The 20,517-nt window shown below is 53.4% G+C and overlaps 2 protein-coding genes and 1 long non-coding RNA gene across 11 annotated transcripts in view; 2 read left to right on the top strand and 1 right to left on the bottom strand.

Moving 5' to 3' along the window:
• The window catches only part of LOC103561889 (olfactory receptor 2AE1-like), a 122,124-nt gene that overhangs the window by 10,490 nt on the left and 91,117 nt on the right, over window positions 1–20,517 (top strand). For 2 of the 6 annotated variants that reach the window (XM_070567623.1, XM_070567625.1), the window contains one exon: window positions 17,336–17,510. In XM_070567623.1, the coding sequence (XP_070423724.1) occupies window positions 17,453–17,510 (58 nt within the window). In that variant the 5' untranslated portion in view covers window positions 17,336–17,452. Of the gene's footprint in view, window positions 1–17,335; window positions 17,511–17,807; window positions 17,967–19,654; window positions 19,797–20,517 lie in introns of those variants that run through there. The other 4 variants (XR_011524691.1, XR_011524690.1, XR_011524692.1 and 1 more) reach the window with 4 other exon arrangements.
• Window positions 2,321–5,540, bottom strand: LOC103545381 (odorant-binding protein 2b-like). Of its 4 annotated transcripts, XM_070567639.1 has the most exons (6): window positions 5,049–5,540; window positions 4,701–4,771; window positions 4,031–4,141; window positions 3,258–3,359; window positions 2,918–2,944; window positions 2,321–2,508 (listed from the first exon to the last, which is right to left on the bottom strand). In XM_070567639.1, the coding sequence occupies exons 1-5, from the start codon at window positions 5,060–5,062 to the stop codon at window positions 2,919–2,921; spliced, it is 324 nt and encodes a 107-aa protein (XP_070423740.1). In that variant the 5' UTR covers window positions 5,063–5,540; the 3' UTR covers window positions 2,321–2,508; window position 2,918. The 4 variants fall into 4 exon arrangements, with proteins under 4 accessions (XP_070423740.1, XP_070423737.1, XP_070423738.1 ...); XM_070567636.1 differs by lacking the exon at window positions 5,049–5,540 and having other exon boundaries at window positions 2,918–3,359; window positions 4,701–4,876; XM_070567637.1 differs by lacking the exons at window positions 4,701–4,771; window positions 5,049–5,540 and having other exon boundaries at window positions 4,031–4,547.
• Window positions 17,831–18,833, top strand: LOC139074845 (uncharacterized). Its single transcript, XR_011524698.1, has 3 exons — window positions 17,831–17,966; window positions 18,517–18,596; window positions 18,695–18,833. It is a non-coding gene; the product is annotated as an uncharacterized lncRNA (long non-coding RNA).

Here is a 20,517-nt window from a genome sequence, read left to right as displayed (position 1 = left end):
GACATGACAGGTGGGCTATAGTGTCCACGCAGGGTGACGCTCTGAGCCCCTTCAGGAGAGAGCCTGCCAGTGAGCTGCAAGGATGACAGTTGGCTAAAGACACCAGTGGCAGCACCCCAGGACCGAGCCCATTGGGAGTTTGGGGAGGAGAGTGCTGAGCTGGCCTTTCCACCATGCAGGCTCCTCCATGGGCAGCCATGGCTCCCAACTCCCCGCTGGGCCAGCTCGGCTCCTTGGAGAGTCTCCTGCCTCATTTGGCTTCCTCCCTCCTGATCTTTCTCAGGTATCAACCCCAAGGCCCCTCTTGCTCTCTTACCCGGCTCAGTGGCCAATTCTCAGAGGAACCAACTGAGCAAGAAATCAGGTAAACAAGCCAGAGGAGAAAGGGAGAAATAGAAGGGTCCTGTCTGTAGGAACGATGAACTCTATGTGGGGTCCGCTTCTTACTCTTCGTTCTGTCTGTCCACCCATTGCTTTGAGGCCACGACAGCTAGGACCTCAGACCTGGACCTGTTTGGGGTGGTTTCATTTCAGGGATGCTCCTTGGGCTCCACCCAGAATGAAGTCCACGTGGGGAGTAAAGCATGGTGGTTTGACCGCAGGGACTTGAGTCCCCAGGATGCCAGCTGCCTCTCTGAGAAAGTCTGTGGTCTTCCTGGGGTCCATACAGGGTCCTGTCCCATGGGAAGTGTGGTTTGCAGGATTCGGTTAAGATTCCACTTGTTCTGCCCCATCTTGCCCATGAAGGCCCTCCCCGGACACCAGGCCCTCCAGGGTCCAGGAATCCACTGAAAACCACTGCCCAGCACAGACCAGGCACCTGGACAGCCTGCAGGCAGGGCCAAGGCTGTTGTGGTGCAGACAGTGCTGGGGCAGGTACTGGACTTGGATTCCCAGACCAAAGAAAAGACTTCATGTAGGAATTCTGTTGCCCCCCAATTAGGAAGACAGACCCTGAAAATCGGCTCTGTATGAGCCCATGGGCTGGGCACAGGGATTCTTCAGCTCTGCCCACTTGTTCTCCAGCTGGAGGGATGTGCCCTGGGGAAGTTCTGCTGAGGATTGTCACCTGTCAGGTCTTAGCATCCCTACCCCAAGTCTTAACCCCTCGACCCTTGAGGACCCTGAACCCTGACCCTGGCCATCTCACAGCCCCTTCTCTGCACAGACCCCTGGGGCTGCCACATCAGAGGGACACCGCTGCTTAGGGGCAGGTCAGCACCAGGTGGACAAATGGCACAGGGTCCTGGAATCCCAGGACACGGGCCTGCGTGCACAGAGTCTTCCACCGACTCCCTCCTCCCAGGCTCCTGCCTTGATGGCCTCGTGCCATTGCAGGGACAGTGGTATAAGAACTGTCATCCTTATGGAAGCTGAAAAAACAAAGCCAAGGCAGTTGTAACCTGTGATTGCCTGGCCCCCTGGGCACCGCCTCAACCTGTGGGGGGCTTGCACCATGCAGGGACTCCCTACCTAGTATTTCGTTGTCAAGGAAGGAACCTACAAGTACCAGGGTGCCAGAAGTCTGCATCTGGGGCCTGCTGTGTTCAGGAGAGGCCCAGGGATGCTCGCCATCCCACCGGGGACCTTGGGCCTGTGACTTGGGAAGGTGCACTGACCCTGCATGAAGGGAGCTCCAGGCACCCCCCTGTCTCTAGGGAAGCTGGGCTGCATTCACCTCTCCTACCACAAGCAAGGAGACCCTGACCTCAGTTGGCTGGCTGTCACTGCAAAGCCCCAGGGTGATTTGGGAAACCATAGTGATGACATTACAATTGTGAACAAGGTCCCTCTTGAAGTGGCTCCCTCCCCAGGGGCAGTGCATGTGTCCAGCCAGGCCTAGGGGGAAGGGGCAGGAGCAGAGTCCCACCCAGGCTGGGATTCCAGGGTCCTGCTGTCCCCATCCTGATGGCCTTTGGAAGCCTGGTCTCCTGCCTGCACCCTCAAAGGCAGCCTCCCAGCACTCCTGTCACCACATCTAGGCAGTTGGGAATCAGGGGGCCAGGTGATCCCCACCTGCACACATGTCATCACCTCTGGGCTGTATCCGACCCTGTTATCTTCACATCCCTTCTCCCCCACCACGTGACCACCCAGAACCTGAGCTTCTTGGGTGTCAGACCTGTCCCCCATTAGACCCTTGGTCAGAGCTGTAGCACCCATCCCTCGGCCTGGACCCTAATGCCCATTGGATTGGTCCAACTTTCAAGGAGAATGCAGACATAGATGGGTCCTCCTGTCCTGCCTTCTCTGGCTTGCCCACTTCCTCCCAGTTCCCAGCCCACGCGAGGGACCCCCACAGACAGGCAGAGTCACCAGGAACTGCTGAAGCTCTTTATGTGGAACTAGGAGAGGGGATGCATGGCTGGGGGAGGAAGGGGAGTCAAGGTAACTGGAGGGGCAGAGCAGGTCAGGCTCTAGAGGCAGGGGCTCCTTCCATGGCCTGCAGGACAGAGGGTCTTGATGGTGCTGCCCTGGGGCTGCTGTGGGGTGCTGATGTCCCCTGCCCTAGAAAGAAGGGAGAGGGTCAGTGAGTCCAGGACAGGGGAGGGGAGGGGGGGCAGGTGTGGGGTTCTCAGGGGTGGCAGTGTTGGGGGCATATGTAATGCTCTCAGGGCTGCTGCATGGAGGGCAGGCTCCCACTTCCACCAGGTGCATGGGTGTGGTGGAGGACAGACCCTGGCCCATTGGTCCCAAGTTACAGAGACAGAGAAAAGAAGGAGTCCCTAAATGTCCCAGGAATGATGTTCGGGGACAGACATCCCAAGTAAGGATCAAATCCCAGAAAGGATCTCAGAGCAGACAAGGCTCTGCCTGGCTCACATGGAGTCCCTCTTGTCTCCACCTTGGGGGTGCCTTGGTGACTCCTGACGTTCCTTTGAACCCAGGACTCTTGTTTGCTTCAAGGGTCACTTACCCTAGTCACTTTCAGGAATGCAGCTTTCTGTAGAAACCAAGGAAAATTCAGCAATGAGAAGAGACCCTAGCCAAGGGCCCAGACCCCATCAAGCTGCAGCTCTGACACCAATAGCAGAGACCCGGAGTGGGGCCCTTGTGCCCCTGTGACACAACACAGCGCTGATGTCTCCCCCATGGCGGGGGGCAGGGGAAGGGGCGAGGAAGGTCATGGGGGACACAGAGGGACTTGAAGGGCACAGTGGGACACGAGGAATCTGTTGGGGACACAGGGAGGGACATAGGGGACAAAGGGACATGCAGAGTGGACACAGGGAACCTGGGCAGAGTTGTCCTCTTACCCGTCTGGACAGGCATGATGATGATGTCCTGTGGCAATCCCTTGCGCTCTGTGAATTTCTTAAATTCTTCCAGGGCTTCCAGGCTCATGTCGGGATTTCTACCTGTAGGAGAGGTGACCAGGTGAGCCTCAGGTTCAGGAAGCAGACCCCAAGAGGAGACAGTGCCTCCTAGCACTTGGGGGGCTTTGTCCTGTAATGGCTGAGGCTGAGATGGAGGGTTCCCCCGAAAGTGGATACAGAGTAGGCCCAGAGGAGACAGGCCACCACCCAGGTGAGAGGTTCCTGTGAAGGAGGATAGCCAGGGAGACACTCCGAGACACTGAGGGCCCCTGGGGTCCCAGGCCCACTCTCAAAACCGATCTGCAGGGTCACACCCCTGACCTGGAAGAAGCTGATGGCCTGGAGGAATTGTGATGCTCTCTGGCCAGAAAATTCTTGGACTTCACCCCACTCTGGAGGGTCATTGCTCCAAGAAGACCTCTGTCAGCAACAGTGCACTCCCCAATGCTGACCTGGCCTCACGCCCCAGACCCCAAGAGATGGGACTTAGCAGCTGCGTCCATATCCCCTTGGTGAGAAGTCAGGTCACTGAGGGAGTTTGGACTGGACACCCCAGGGCAGCAAATTGTGCCAGGCCCCCAAAGACAGAAGCAGGGTGTTCGTATTCCCCAGAATCAGGACTGAAGCCAGTTCCACTGACTTCTAGAAGCAGAGCCTGTGGGGGTGGGTCAGGAGAGGTGGATCTCTGAGGACCTGGGGCAGCAGCCTCTTACCCACGAGTTTTGCCATGCGGATTGCTTTCCCTCCGAGCTGGCCCTCGCAGTAGAAGATGCGGTGGTCCTTTACTGGCAAGTCCAGGATGTACATGTGCCTCTTTCCCCCAACTGCAGACAGACATAGAGAAAATTGGTCTTTAGTGTCTTCATTCCTGCAGAAAATATTTGAGACATTAGGGAACATTTTGGAACGTTTCAGTTTCTCGGCCACCTTAGCTCTACTGACTGCCCCGTAATCCAGGTGCCCAAGCTGGTCCAGTGCCCAGGACACACTGCTGCTCAGAACCATGGACCACACTCTGGAGAGGGAGACTCTTCATGAGGAAGGTTCCAACCCAAGCAGTGGAGTCACCAGAGGCCAGAAGACATCAGAGGCTGGGGCTCTTTCCTTTGTTCACCCAGCACCTGCCCCGCCCTGCATCCTCATCCTCAACCCTTGGTTCTCTGCAAGCTGAATTGCTAGGACCATCCAGAGGGAGGGTTTGGTACTGTCATCCTTGCTGTGGAGAAACCTTTCCAATGTCAGGACAAGGAGACTCCTGGGAAGGGAGTGGCTAGCTGCTCCTGGGAGGGGACAGGGCAGGGACTGCCCGGCAGCAGGCAGCCTCAGGGGAAGGGGAGGCCTGGGCTCTGGCAGGGAATGTGGCACAGCCTGGTCTGGACTCACAGGCGCTATATCTGCCAGGCTCCTCAGTTTGGTGCATCACAACTCGCTTCTCGTGGCACTGGCCCCCCTTCCTGGAAAACGGGAGGCAGAGGGGAAGGCTGTCAGGAAACACACTCGAGCCAACCTGAGCTCACCTGGCACATGGGCCTCTGCCCTGGTGTCCCCACGAGTTCCATTGTCATCCCCACAGTCTGGACTCTCTCCTTTCTATGTCAGGGGGACATTCATTTTACCCACATCCCAAAGTGGGATGGGAAGAGGCACAAAGAGGGGCTGCTCTGGGCCACCTCGCAGCCTGGGGAGAGGGAGGAGGAGGGGAGAGCAGCACCCTTGGGAGGCAACACTCACATGAAGGTGCCCATGGCCTCCAAGTTTCCATCATCCAGGGCAGTGACTGTCAAGGGGGACACCTTCTTGGGCCTTTTCTCCTTAGGCAGGTCCTTGTCAGCCACCACGGCCTTCACATACCATGTCCCTATGATCTGAGCAGGGTGGGGGCCATGAGTCCAGCACGGACATAGCCCAGAATCTCCTCCTCACCCCACTACCCCCATCCTCTGTGCATGGGCTGCAGCCATCACCAGACATCCCCAGCACCCCAGGTGCTGTCCTCCAAAGGCTGGCTGGGTCCCGTACATCCACACCCTGTGCTCTGTTAGAACCAGCCCAGCACTCAGGGCTCCCGACCCTAAACAGAGGCAGGGGGTCTCTCACCCCATGAGTCTCTTCTCTGCTGAGACCGGGCCCTGGCCCTGGATGAGTCTATACTCCACAGGGTCCTCAGTGCCTCTGGGTTCCCAAAGTGTCAGACCAACAGTCCCTATGCTGAACCCACTCCCCTGCTTCAGCCTCTGGGCCCAAGGAGGAGCGCTGTCTGCAGACACAAGAACAGAGCCTCCTGCTCCTCTGACCACACTCTGCAGGGAGCACAGGGTCAGAACTTCGACCTTGAATGACACCTCCTAACACAAGGCCCCTGGTCACTGCTGGCCAACAGGTAGTCACCGCCTTTCCCCCATACCTCTCTTCCCGCCCTTCCCTGGGCTCACATTCTCGTTCTCTGAGGGGAAGAACAGAGGGTCCTGGGCCTGCAGGGCTGTGATCAGGCCAAGGGTGATGGTCAGGAACAGAACCTTCATCTCCAGGGGTCTGTGCTCACAGCCGCCGGCAGGTCACTGGGGTCTGGAGGAGGCTGTGCGAGTCCTCACAGCGCTGCCCTTTATACCCAGCTCGGCTCCTGCCCATGAACACTTGGCACTGGCCACACCCCTCCCACCTAGCATCCTGGCAATTCTGCATCAGGGGAGGTGGACTGTCATTATTGTTGGAATCTGATGAGTGACAATTAAGTGCCACCCACAGAATAAAAGACACATAATACCATCCCTTTTTCCTGCCTTCCAGGGTGCTTACTCCAAGTGAGCCATCTGGATGAGGACATTATCAGAAGGGGCAGGGGTGCGTGTCTGCACTCCCAGTCATGGAGGGAAGGCCAAGGGCTTCCTTACACCCCCGCCCATCCCCCTCCCCCAGGATCCCAGGGCTGGATCTTCCGCCAGTTCTCTGGTAACTGGCCTCTCACTGCTGAGGGGAGAGGGACTGAGCTTTACAACTACAGAGACAGGGTGTGCAATCAGCTGATTCCCACAGGGTCCCCAGAGTCCGAGCTCTCTCCTGCCCTGGGGCCCCTGCATTTGCTCGTCCTGGGCCTGGGCCCCTCAGGCCACCTCTTCCTGGCATTTGGGGCACTATTTTATGTCTCAGGATCAGTTTAAATATCACCTCCTCAGAGGGGCCTCCCCAGGCCACAGGAGGGAGCGATCTGGCTGTGCCACCCCCTTCATTTGGGACCCCCAGGCCAGGCTGTGTTTCCCGGAGAGCACTCATTACTCTCTGGATTGTCTGCTCATTTCTCCCCATGAGTGTTCAGTGCCCATCTTCTCTGTTAGAATTAAGTTCCCCAAAGGGAAAGGCTTGATTCCCGGGTCTCATGAGTTCGATGGCCTGTAGGGAGGAGCTCCATCCACGTGCTAGGTGCTCTTGGTCGTTCGTTCATTCAAGAATAAACCAGTTACTGAATCTCTCTGAGCCTCAGAGGATTCCGCCCCCACAGGGGCACCCACAACTTCGATCACTTTGGATCTTTGTAAGGCTCTGCTGAGTGGGCCTGCGAAGACCCAGCTCCCCTGACATGTACAAGGCTCAATGAATGAGGGCTCCTCCCTCCTTCTGCCTGGAGTGGGGCCAGGGACCAGGATCCATCAGAGCCTGTCCAAACCCCTAATACTGCAAGTTGCTTACATTCATTCTTCTAAAACCCCGACTCTCCAAAATGCTTTCACCTCCCTCCTCAGCTTTGACTGCCTCATGTACCATAAGACAGGCCTCACATCTCCTTCCCTTTGGATAAATGGGCCGAGTGAGGCACAAACAGGCCACGAGGGGCCTGTGCTCTGAGTTCATGGTTGAGCACACTTGGGCACCTGGCTCTGCTGGTCTCAGTCCTGGCTGCCTTCTGAGCAAGAATTTGGCCTTCTCCCTCCCTGACCCTGTACTTCCTGGGCTTGAATCATCTCCGCTGAGACCCACAGCTGACGTAGACCCTGTACACAGGTGCTACGGCCACACAAGGGCAGCTTTGTGCCTCTCTGGCAGAAGATTGGACACCACTGCCGATTGCACACCCCCAAGTACTCACTAAATAACAATAATTAGCCCTCTCTAATAACCCCTGGGGGATTGTACTGAGGGTGCTGGCACGATCCAGTAATCAACTGCCAACTTGGAAGGTGCTGCTGAGCAGAAAACCTTCCGTCCTGGGAGTAGGAAAGGGCGAGGCCAGTGCACTTTAGGACCAGAGATTAGTAAACATGCTGGAGTCTCTGTGTCAATGGGAGAGCTTTTCCTCTGTCCTGTTCTTGTTGACTGTACCCCAGAGACCTTGATTTCCCTCATTATATGGAGTCACTGATCTAAGCATCTTATGACATTGACAAATTTAATTCCATCCTTGAAAAAGATGATGGAACACCACGTAGGGGTCGTTGGGAGGACAGGGCTGCCCCCATGAACCCTATGCTTAGTGCAATTGGAGATTTCCAGGGGCTGCCCGTCGTCCACCATCTTGTGCTGTGCCACCTCAGGTGAACTCTACAGAGCTTTCCAATTGTGTGGTGTTTTTTTGGATACTGGATGTGTTCAACTGGTGGTAGACACCACTGGGAGAACAGTGGCAGGAGGGGAGACCTATCTCCGCCCCCCAGTACACAATGGCCTGAGGCGTTTCTTTGGATGGCTGCATCCCGTTATGATGGGAGACCATTATACCACCCACACCATGATGACTGCGTCTACTCCACAGCTGTAGCTCTTATCACTTCTGGTGACACCTCTCACAACCTCTCCTTTGAATCTCAGAGTGGTCACAGCTCCTCACAGCTGCTACTTCCCAGATGTCTCACTAAGGGGGACAATGTCTGGGCCTTCCTTGGCATACGGGAACAAGAAGGTTTTCATGGCGCTACCAAACAATCACCAAGACCAGAGGGCTTGCTGGCTGGGATAGGTGGGCATGTAGAAGGGGTAGGAGAGGAGGCAGGATGGCTGCAAATTAAAGCCCCCAGACCACCCGGAAAGCTGGGACTGCAGCTTGTTTCTACTAACCATCTCCTGTCATTATTTTAGAGATTGTGGCTGGTTACTACCCTGAAGCCTCAGTTCCATAATTCACCAGAACAGATTTGGTTTGGAGCATGAGTGCATCAGTGCAGTGCAAGGGGTGGACTATGGTTGACAGTGCTGATGGCCCACCCCCTCAGCCCACTGCACCTGTAGTTCCTGCACACTGAGAGGGTCACAGCTTCCCAACCCAATGCCTGCATCCTCTGTTCCCCTATGCTTCCTATGCACACATGGTGACACTAGAAGTGCAGGTGAATTCACCTACCAAGTCAGTAGAGATGGTAACTGATGGGCTAATAGTCCTCAGCTCTTTGTTCCCCTGGGACAGTCTTGAGATGGTTCCACCCTATGTCTCAGAGAATCTTCAGGAAGAGTGAGTCCCAGTTGCCCACAATAGTGACCATCTCATTGGCATACCCTTTATTGGATTTTCTACCTTCCCCATCTCACTTGATCTCAGACTTCTCCTCCTGGAACTGTGAGAGAATGAATGTTTATGTTTTAGCCACCTGGCTTATAGCACTGTTTACAGCAGCCTTAGGAAACGAATACAAGCCTTTACATATTAATGATTATAGCAAATGTACATAGACTAACCATGCAAACTAAACGACAGGGATTGGCAGAGTAGATTAAAAACCATGATACAACCATATGCTGTCTTCAAAAAACTTACTAGAAATATAACAATAGGGGTAAGTTGGAAGTAAAAGCATGGAAAACATAAACAAAATAAATCAGTGAATTATGTTACCAGTTATCAAGGGATTGCCTCTGTAATACAACATCAATGTGTTGCCCTCCATTGTTTGCTCTGCAATAATGGAGCTGGACCCAGTAGGCATTTCTCTTTTGCACCTGGCAGGGGTTAAGCTTTGCTAGCAGAAGGCTTAGGGCAAAGGGGCTTCCTTCCTGGTTCCAGGGTGCTTCCAGGTTTTTTCATTTTCTTTCTCCTCGTGTACAACCAGCAGTGGCACAATCTGGGGATGTCCACAGGCACTCACCCACAGTGGGTGATCGACAGTGGAATCAGTGGATCCCCTTGGATAGCTTCCTAGGGGGATTGAGTGGCACCCCCACAAGTGGAATCCCGGTGAGTCCTGTAGGTGTCATAACCTCAGCCCACCTGCCCCTGGCAGGGGACAGAACTTTGGCACTTGCCACTGTCCGCCTACATTTCCCTACCCGCTGAACGCTGCTCTGACCATGGACCAGCTCTGGCCCTTGGCAACCGGCAAACTCCTCCACCATCCCTGAACTGCAGCCACACCTTCTCCGACAAAGTCTGAACCCGGCCTTGCAGAAGTGGACCCCTCCCACAATTGTTTCTTTCTTAGCTACTCTACTGTAATTCTGGGCTATTCTCTATAGTTCTCTTTACACTTTTATACTTAATTTTTCCTTATAGAAACTATTCCTGCTCAATCTTTTGTATAGTTTCTGTGTCCTGATTGAACATTGATTCACATAATTACATATTATTTTAAAAGATGATAAGTGCTATGGGGAGAAATCTAAGTGGAACAAGTTGTTTAAGGAGTGTCAGGACAAGGGGATAGTTTTATTTTAAATGGCATGGTTGTGACAAGCCTCACCAAGGTGACATTTGAACACAGAATTAAAGATAATGAAGGAAATGAACCATGAAATCAACAGGTGGAAGAGAATTCCAGGTGGAAGGAACATAGAGTTCAAGTCTTTGGGTAGAAGAGTGCCTGGCATGCACCAGGGACATAATGGAGGGCAGAGGGACTGGAGAGATTAATACAGGGAAAGAGTGGCCAGAGATGAGGTCAGAGAGAGGGTGGGACCGATTCAGTTGGGCTTGTAGGCCATGATAAGGACCTTAACTTTTACTCTGAGAGTAATAGAAAGCCTCTGGTGAGATTTTACAACGAATTTGACTTCTGGTTTTAAAACATCACTCCAGTTGCTGCATTGAGGATAAATTTGTGGGGCAAAAATAGAGGCAGAGAAACTACTTTGAAAGGTGCTGCAATAATCCAGTCCAGAACGATGGTGCAATGAGGCCTACCAGCCATCAGGGAGTAACAGGGTGTGGAATTACATACCCACAGCAAACAAAGAGAAAACTGGTCAGAATAAATGAAATGATTTCTTCACTAATGGCTGGTCTACATATGTATTGTTGGAAAGTCCACAAGGCCAGAAAAAAAAAATCCTTTGTATAAAGAATGATTCCAAGGAACTGTAAGTCACACCACACCCAACACACACAGATTCTAGAATTAGTTGACATGCCAAGAAAATCGCAAAGGAATAGTCTTTCAACAAGCAGTGTTGGGATAACTGCATATCCACATGTGAAAGAATTAAGTTGACCCCCTACCTCACACCGTATGCAATACTTAAGTCAAAATGGATCAGGAATGTAAATGTAGGATCTAAAACTACAAAACCCCTAGAAGAAAATGTACAACTAAACTTCATGGCCTTGGATTAGGCAATGGTTTCTTACATATGACGCCCAAAGTACAAGCGACTAAAGGGAAAATAGGTCAATTGAACTTCATCAAAAGTAAAACTTTTGTGCATCAAAGGACATGGTCAAGGAAGTGGAAAGACAACCCACAGAAGGGGAGAACATATTTGCACATCTTTACATATCTGATAAGGGTCTACCGTTGAGTACATATAATATACTCTTGCAACTCAATAATAAAAATACAAATAGCTCAATTGTAAATGGGTAATGCATTTGGATAAGCATTGCTCCAGATTAATATGCAAATGGCCAATAAGTACAGGTAAAGATGCTCCCCATTATCAGTTGTTAGGGAAATGCAAATCAGTACCAGAATGAGATATCACGTTACACACACCAGGATGACTATAATAAAAAAGTCAAATAATACCAAGTGTTGGTGAGGATATGGAGAATTTGGAACCCTCACTCATTCGCTGCTTGCCAGTGGGAATGTGAAAAGTAGAGTTGCTCAGGAAAATAGTTTGGCAGTTTACACTGATGAATAGCTCAACAAAAGTGATATATGAATACAATGGAATATTATTCAGCTGTAAAAAGGAATGAGGTATTGATACCTGGTACAACATGGATGAACCTTGAAAACATTATGCAAAATGAAAGAAGCCAGACCCAAAATACCACCTGTTGTGTGATTGCATTTATAGGAAATGTCCAGAATAGGCAAATCCAGAAGGACAGAAAGTAGATTAATGAATGCCAGTGGCTGGGGGGAAGGAAGTATGGAGTATGACTGCTAATGGGTATGAGGAACCTTTTTATGGTAATGAACATATTCTGGAATTAGCATCGATGATTGCACAACCTTGTGAATATATTAAAAACCACTGAATTATACGCTTTTTAAAACTTAAGATTATTTTTTAGAGCAGTCTTAAGTTCACAGCAAAATTGAGGGGAAAGCACAGAAATTATTCATGTGCCCCCTGCCTCCACACATGCATGGCTTCCCCCATTTTCAACATGTCCCACAAGAGTGGTAAATGTGTTATGATTGATAAGCCTACATTAGCACATCATACTCACCCCAAGTCCATAGTTTACCTTAACGTTCACTCTTGGCCTTGTTCATTCTATAACTCTGGACAAGAGAATAAGATGTATCCATCTTTAGGCTATCATACAGAGTATTTTCAATGCCTTAAAAATCCTCTGTGCTCTGCAGATTCACCCCTCTTCCTGCCCTCATCAATCTTCAGCAACCACTTAGGCATTTGTTCAGATCTTTCACTCATTGATTAATGAGGTTGTTTGTTTCCTTATTATTCAGTTTTAAGTGTTCTCTATGCATTTCCTATATCAGTCCTTTATGAGATGTGTTTTTGCAAATATTTTACCGTAGTCTGTTACTTATCTTCTCAATCCCTTGTTATCATCTTTCACAGAGCAGAAACTTTTTACTTTTAATGAAGTCCAATTTATCCATTTCTCATGGATTGTGCCTTGAGTTGTGTCTAAAAAATCATCAACATACCCAAGGTTATCTTGGTTTTCTCCTATGTTATCTTCTAAGAGTTTTGGAGTTTTCCATTTTACATTTAGATGCATGATCTATATTGAGTTAATTTTTGTGAAGGGTGTAAGATCTGTGTCCAGATTCATATTTTTGCAGGTGGATGTCCATTGTTCCAGCAGCATTGATTGAAGATCTGATCTTGGCTCCAGTGTATTGCCTTTGCTGCTTTGTCAATTCTCAGTTGACTATATTCCTGTGGGTTTATTTCTAGACTCTCTATTCTGTTCTATTGATTGATTTGTCGTTTCTTTCACCAATATCACACTGTTTTGATTACTGTAGCTTTCTAGTAAGTCTTGAAGTCAAGTAGTTTCCAACTTTGTTCTTCTCATTCAACATTGTGTTCTCTATTCAGAGTGAATTATACACTTTAAAATGGTGAATTTTTTGGTATGGAAATTAATATATAAATAAAACATATTTAAATCAACTCCTCAGAGAAACCTCCCCAGGCCACACTATGGAAGATGCTACCCCACGGCACTCCCTGCACTTCTGTCTCTGTCACTCCCCTGGCAGTGTCTATTGAGGACACATCTCTCCCTAGGGTTACCCTGCTCCTTGACTGCAACCCTGGTGATGATCAATTTTCCCATGGAGTAGGCTTGGTAATGGCTGTCACCAAAGATGTCCACATCCTAGTCCCCAGAGCCTGTATATGTGTTACCTTCATGGTAAAAGTCGCTATCCCAGTGGGATTAAGTGAAGGATCTTCAAATGGAAAGTTACCAACCTCTGTGGGCATCTGGAACTTCCAGGACCCCACACACCTGAGTGTAGACAGGGGCTAGAGGAGAGAGGCCACAGTGTCTCCTGTATAAATTAGGATGCTTGAAGTCAGTGATCCACATGACTGCAAAGTGTCTGTAGGCTTTGGCTCTCCATCAATGACCCACTACGCTCCAAGACCCTGGGATAATGCTTCCCAGACCTTGCAGGCCTGTGGATTAGGGAGAGGTTCAGGGGCTTTGGTGGATGAGGATTGGGCTAGAGAAGGACATGCCAGAGCACCGTGCAGCAAGGCCAAAGTAGAAGGAAAGATGGTTTTTGTTGGGGTGCTCTTTTGGAAGTCGAGGTGAGTCATTGTCCTAGCTGAGGCAAGGATGCCTCGTGAGTGAAGATGACGCCGATGAATGAATACATGGGCGGGGGGAAGGAAGCTTCCAAAGCCCCTCATACTGTCCTTGGTGTCGTAGGTCCCACCGAGAACCTACAGAGCCACCGTCTTGAGAAGCCCCAGTAGAGGTGAATGTGTGGTTTTGTGCTGTCCCTGCCGTGGCTTCTGTCCAGTACTGGCCACTGGGGGGAACCTCCAGTGTCAGGGGGGCCCACTGAGCTGTGCTGGAGCAACTGAACAAAGGAGGAGTCATGTGGAAGTCACGCTGCCCATCCCCCCGCCTCAGAACCCGCTTGCACCTCCTATTACTAGCGTTCGTCTCCACCATTGCAGCAGGTCAAAAGCAGGAAGGAGAAACCGAAGATCCCCCTGTTTACTCATCGAGCAGCTGTGTGCCAAGCCCTCACCCTGGGCCAGGAGCCCTGGTCGGCCCTGGGGTGGTGCTAAAAAGTGCCTAGTGGTCCCTGAGCCCCAGGAGCTCAGTCTGGAGGGAGACGGGCAAAAGCACCACATCCGAGACATGTGAAAGAGAAGAGCATGAACTGGAACGACAAGAAAGAGTGTCCTGCAGGGAGGGCTGGGGTCTCACAGGGTAGGAGAGTATGAAAGGCCTCCCCGGGGTGACATTGGCTGTGAGCAGAGTGACAGGAGGAGCCAGCCCTGCACATGCCGGGAGCAGTGTGCCAGGGAGAGGGCACTGCTGGTGCAGAGACATGCAGGCCTAAGTGAGTTTGCCAGAGGAGGTTGGAAAGGCTGGCAGTGTGGCTGCAGAGAGCCTGGAGGAGAGCGGAGGGAGGAGGGCAGGCCAGACCCAGGGCCTGGGAGGCAGCGCGAGGGATCTGCTCCTCCTGGACTCCATTGCTCCCAACCCTGCACCTCTCAACTACAAATACTGACGATCTCGCCATCTCTGTGGGCCACGGACGCCAGCACCGCTGAGCTGGAGTCTCTGCCTCCTGGCGTCTTGCAGGTTGGGGCTGTGGCCTCAACTGAGGCTGTGCTAGGGTGAGATTTGCTATGGAGATCACTCCCGTGGGCGTGGTCATGATCAGCTTCACTGAGAGCTGAGCTCCTTTCTCCCTGTTGGCCAGGGCATGCCCCTGGTTCATCCCTATGTGGCCTCTACATAGGGGAGCTCAGGACATCCATGCATGGTCCCCAGGTCCATGGGTAAGAGAGACTGAGAGAGAGAGAGAAACAAAGGGAGAGAGAGAAGGAGGGAACACAAGAGCGGGAGGAAGTGGGAAGGACAGCCTGGGGAATGAGATCTGGAGGGCTGATCTATCGCTTGTGCTGTGCTCTGTCGGTCAGAGGCCAGTCCCTGCCCACTGAGCGGCTCCACAGGGGTGTGTCGGACAGGCAGTGACATGCATGCCTGCCAGGGCCGCACTGACCGTGAGTGGAGTGTCCCGCGGTGAAAGGCTCGCTTCCTCCCTGGGCTCGTCCTGGGCTGAGCTCCGATCCTCCTCCCTGGGAGTGTTACTCATCGGGACCAGCTCTGCTCTCCAGGTTTTCCTGGACTCCATCTCCTCAGAGGGAGGTGTACACAGAGGGGGACTGAGGGCCGAGAAAGCAGGGTCCCCCTCCCCACTCCCAGGTCCTTCTCTTCCTGTCCCAGGAGGGCTGAGGCCTCAGGAGCCTCTCCTCCCTGCTCCCCACCTTCTCTACCTTCAGAGCCCCTCGGCTCACCCTCTGAAGAAGACCAGGGAGAAGTTTCCAGGTGGGAAGGCCTCTCTGCATGCGAGCCCCAGAGAGGACAGGGACCCCACAGGGCTGGGCTTTGCCCCTCAGTCAGCTGGGACCCTCTGGGAGGCAGCAAGGCCTGGGGCCAAGGCCTGGGCTGGTGGCAGGTCTCTAACCCTCCCCACAATGCGCACCTGCCTGGTCTCTCCTGAGTGTGTACAGGCCTGCACGTGCGCAAAACCGTCCAGACCCCCAGGGATGCGTGGAGCCCATCAAGTCCTTGTGTCTGTCTCACTGCCTGGTTCTCCCTCTCCACTTTCTGGCTAGTTTGTGGCTCTGTTCTGGATCCAACCTCAGGCAGCTACAAAGTTGATCTTCCATGGCAGCTTGCCGCTGAGATGGCTACAGTTTCCAGAAATGCTCAGGGGCTGGGGATTCCCCACCCGTGCAGAAACCAAGTAGGCAACTTCTGACAGGGAAGCAGCCGCCTTCAGGCCTGCCATTGTCACAGGGCCCTGACACTGAGGGTGTGGGGTCGGGAGCTGCCCTGGGTGAAAACACCACAGACTCTCATTGGTCTCCCTCAGCCTCAGATGCTCCTCAGTGGGCTGTGTGCCTTCGGTCTCTTGGCAGAGTGCTGACCTGGTGGTTTTCTGCCAGCTTCTCCAGGATGGTCATTGCTGTGCGGGAGGCGGATTTGCTGAATTCCTCGCTCCACCATTCCGTTTGTCCTGCCAGCCCACCCTGAGGACGTTTGGAAGGCACATCCTTCCAGCAATCTGAGCACCCAAGATGGAGACTCCGGGGCCTGGAGGATTTTGAGAAGAGCTGGTGGGAAGGCAGTACTGCAAAGCTTTTTGCTTCCGGAAAGCTCTCTGGGGTCCTCAGCATTTTCCTGTTTTGCATCAAAATCCTGAGATCTTGAAAATGCCAGCAAGGTTACAACGTGGGCCCCAAAAACCACTGTATCTGGGCATCCAACACCAATCAAATATTCGGAATTGCTTGTCACTTGAGATGAGTGGAAAGGAATCGGGCAGGTGGGGTGGAGGGGTGGTCTTGGACCCCACTTTGTGTTGGAAGGACAAATGCCATGCAGATGAGTCTTTCTCTGGGCAGAAGGGCGGGACCTTTGTGGAGAGCCCAGCCGCAGACACTGCTGTGGTCGCACTCCTGTTCCCTCAGCCCACCTGAGTGCCCCTGCAGCTGGGAGCCAGTGCCCAGGAGACTGATAGCGGCCCCCTGCAGTGCCTGCATCCCTCCTCCCTGCCTGAGGGCTCTCCTGCCCCATGGGCCCTTCCTCTCCTGCAAGGCTGTGCGGCCTTTTGCAGGAATGCCCTGGGGTGTTCCCTCCACCTGAGGGGACCGAGCCAGTCCAGGCAGGACCTGGTCTCCTGCTGGGACAGAGTGATGCTCACCACAGTGGTGCTGGTTCTTCAGGCCCCGCTAAGGCTTTAATCCTCCAGGCTCATTCCCCGCGTCCTCCTTCAGGCTTCCTGGGAAGACCTGCAAACAATTTCCCCTCCATCCTCCTCTGCATGGGTACCAAACTCTGCTGAGACGCCACACTGGCCGTGTCTCTGGACAGGCTGTACAGCCTGCTGGACTTGAGCTTCCTCGCCTGGAAGATGCTGACAAATGGCCTCCCTCAGGGAGTCATTCGGGGGGACCCAGTGTGTGACGATGCAAACCACTGCAAAGAAAGACGCCAAGTGATCCTAAGTGAAAGTGCCAGCCTTGCAAAAGAAGCAGGAGCTCATGAGACCCAGGGGGTAATGCGGGCAGCCTGTCCCAATGGCAGGGACAGTCCCGGATGGATGAGGGTGGCCTCGCAGGGCAGGCCCCCGAGCAGCAGAGGAGCCATTGGATGAGGAGGGACCAGGACAGAGGCTTCCAAGGAGGAAGATTGAAGTGCTAGGAGGTGAAAGAGGCCTTAGGAAAAGTGTGAGCCCTAGAAGATGTTTCCTCAAATGCCATTGTTGGTCAGAAAAATGGTGTCACCAAGCCCCAATCCATTGAATTTCTTCTTTGTTGGTTTTAGGAATCAGTGCACACTTGTAATCAGAGCCCATGTTTTGTTGGACACAGGGCATATTTCTTTGTCCTAACTTTTCCTTCTTTTCTTGTTCTAGCAGAGGAGCCGTGCACGTGTTCTCTCCATTCTTTCCTGTGCATGACTGGCCTCTCTGTTCAGAAGCGGATTGCTGGTGCTCATCACTCCCCCCTCACCCGAGAGATGGCCGTCTTCCATGTCACACAGCAGATGTGAACCGCGGGGACAAGGGTCACGCCGGATCACACTCACTGGTGAGGTCACATTGCTGGGTGCACAGCAGGGACCAGAGGATTTGGGCTGAATGAGTGAAAAGTATGAGTGAGAGTAGAAATGAATGAATGACTGAGTGAGTGAGTGAAGGAAGGAAGGAGGGAATGAAAGCCTCAGTGAATGAGTGAGGGAGTGCCTAAAGCCACAGCAGCTGGGATCCACCGAGGAGGAGACTTGATTTCTGGTGGGCTCCGGTGTCACAGGGCAGGCCCTGGACAGCGGCATGGAACGTGTCCAGCTGTCCTTCCGGCTCTGAGCCCCTGTCACCTGCAACACAGAGTTGCCTGGATCTTCTTCAGCTCCACCTCAAGGAATGCTGGCTATTCCTGGGGACAGGGCAGCAGGAGGGAAGCCGAGGAGGGACTCCCTGGACCCTGCACCCAGGAGGACCACTGTGACAGCCTGGCAGGTGGTTCCCAATGCGCTCCGGACACCAGGCAAGAGATCCACAAGTCCTTCCTCAGCGGAGTCTCCCAAGAGCCCGTCACGAGGCCCAGTCATTTCCTCATTGCGCAGAAGGGGAAGCTGAGGCTCAGGGCCTCCCCTGCAGTCGCCAGCTAGAGAAAGGCTGAGCATCGCCCAGGACCCCTGTCTCTCCAGCCCGGGGTCATTCTGCCCAGTGTCCCACATTGCAACCTCCTGGAGCTCAGGGCTCCTGTCTCTCCTGGGGCCTGCCCCATTCCGGCCTCCAGCCCTCACTGAACTCGAGGCCCAGGGCCATCCCGTTTGCCTGGGGCTGGGGTGGTGACCAGGTTGGCCAGCCACAGACACTGTGGGCTCTCCGAGGACCAGGACCAGCCTATCCCCCCACAGGATGAGGTCTCTCTGGGCACCAGCACCAAAGATTGTCAGGACTTTAGGGAAAAGAGGTCGTTCCTGGTCAGGGGGGCCCATGGGCTCTAACAGGCACTGGCTTCCAGTCCTGGCTCTGCTCCTCTGTTGGGCACAGAGGGACCCAGTCTCTTTAAGCCTCGCTTTCCTCATCAGTGAATTGAAGACCAGAATCCCTCAGTGCCCCACTGGGCTGCCAGGAGGATTTGGAGAGACAGCTCATGTGGCGAACAGAGGTGTGGTCTGAGCTCATGCCCAGGAGCCGATCCTGCTGACGTCACCCCCAGGAGAGCCCCTGGGGCCCTTGGCCTCTGCCCACTCTGTTCTCCACCAGGCATGCCCAACTCGCTCTGACTCCTTTGTTCCTCTGGAATAACTTTCTCCACCCCATCCGGTGCCATGTCAGTCTGCAAGTCCGGGTGGGATCCAGGCCCCCGGCCCAGTTCTCCTCCTGGGATTCCTCATCATGGGAGCTAGTAGCTGTGGAGCTCTTCGAAGGAGCAGCCACTCCAAGTGCAGCCTCCGTGAACTTGTCTCACACCACCACGGCAGGTCGGCTGCCAGCCCAGTGCACAGGGGAGGAAAGCGAGGCTCGAATGGCAGTCCCTTGCCAAGGTGCCCAGGGCTCTCTCCCTCATCCCTACTAAGCAGAGCCCCTCCCTCCCAGAAGCAGAGTCTGCTGGCTGTGTGGACCAGGGGCTGGCACAGAGCCTGAGGCAAGGGTCACTGCTAGAGGACCCTAGCTCTGCTTTGTGCTCAATGACCTTCTCTAAAGCCCCCAGCCCCAGGCTTAGAGCTCTGGCACCTTCCACGAGGCCTCCGCCATACCTTGTCAAAGTCCCTTCTGCTCACACGAGGTCCAGCAGGTCCTGCACATGCAGCTGAGAACGACCCCTGGACGGAGCACGTTCGAGGTGGTCCCCGTGACTCTGTGCACTGCCCTAGATGTGCTTTCCTGCCTGGAGGATGGGGTTTGGAGGAGAGGAGCAGGCAGGATTGTGCGGGCCCTCCTCATCCTCTGTCCTGGTCAGCAGGTCAGGCTGCTCAGCTCAGGAGAGTTAGAGGCCGGGAGGGGCATTGGGAGGCCAAAGTGGGCTAGGGAGGTGGAGGGTGGGACCAGGGATGAGGCCAGGGATGAGGCCAGCAGCAGGACCAGGAGGGCAGGAGGGGAGCCCTCTAGCTGGGCAGATCACCCCTGGTGCCTTCCTCACCTGCATCCTAGCAGCCAGTCCTTGTCCATCCCTCCCTGAGTTCTCTGCCCCAGGCTCTCTGCATCCCCACTTTCCCAAAACAGGCTCACAGCAGAGAAGGAGACCTCGAAGGTCAGAGAGTGACCGACAGCGGAACACCGTGTTGACATCATGCACCAGAATCTCCCCCTCTGGGGATATGTCCTCCAGGATCAGAGATTGTGAGGTAGGCTGATGTTCCCATCACCGTGAGGAGGGGAGAGGAAAGTCAGAAACGGGGCACGTTCCACATCGGGGCCATTTGGAAATTCGGATGCCGGGATATCCAAGAGGAAGGTCTTTGTGTGCGCCCCAGGGTCCGCCCGTGAAGAAATCAGATCCAGAGGAGCACACGCCCTGCAGGCCTCCGCACTCAGCACCCACAGGATGCACGCACTCTGACGCACACACCGGCATATCCATGTGCACACACGCAGACCACAGGTGTGAATATGCATCACCCCACACACATGCACCCCCGCGCACGGGCACACGGGCACACGCACACACACACACACGCCCGCGTGCACACACACGTGGACACCAAGGGAAAGGACTGGAAAGGTGAAGACCACCTGTGAAGGGCACTCCTGAGTTGCCACTTCCTTAATTCTTCAGTCTCTGAAAATTCATTCTTTTACTACAATAAACGTTCATTGTCTTGGAATAGAAATCTTCAAAAATAGAAACTAAAGAATGTACTTTATTCCAAAGATGGATCATCAATGGATTTCATTGAAGCTGTGATATTCACCTTTTTAGAATTAGGAAAGGAAGACACGCACATTCTACAGAACTTTCGACATCCCGCCAGGAGCAGATAAGACTGGAAAGTAGAGCCCCGTGAACAGTTTGGTGCATATCTCCCTGGCGCGGTTGCTCTCATTCTGTCTCCTTCTGTCTGTCTCTCTCTCACACGCACATTCAT

Source organism: Equus przewalskii, chromosome 12, assembly GCF_037783145.1.
Source record: "Equus przewalskii isolate Varuska chromosome 12, EquPr2, whole genome shotgun sequence".
Classification (NCBI taxonomy): domain Eukaryota; kingdom Metazoa; phylum Chordata; class Mammalia; order Perissodactyla; family Equidae; genus Equus; species Equus przewalskii.
The sequence above is the reverse complement of the archived record's forward strand: the minus strand, read 5'-3'. Positions and strand labels throughout refer to the sequence as shown.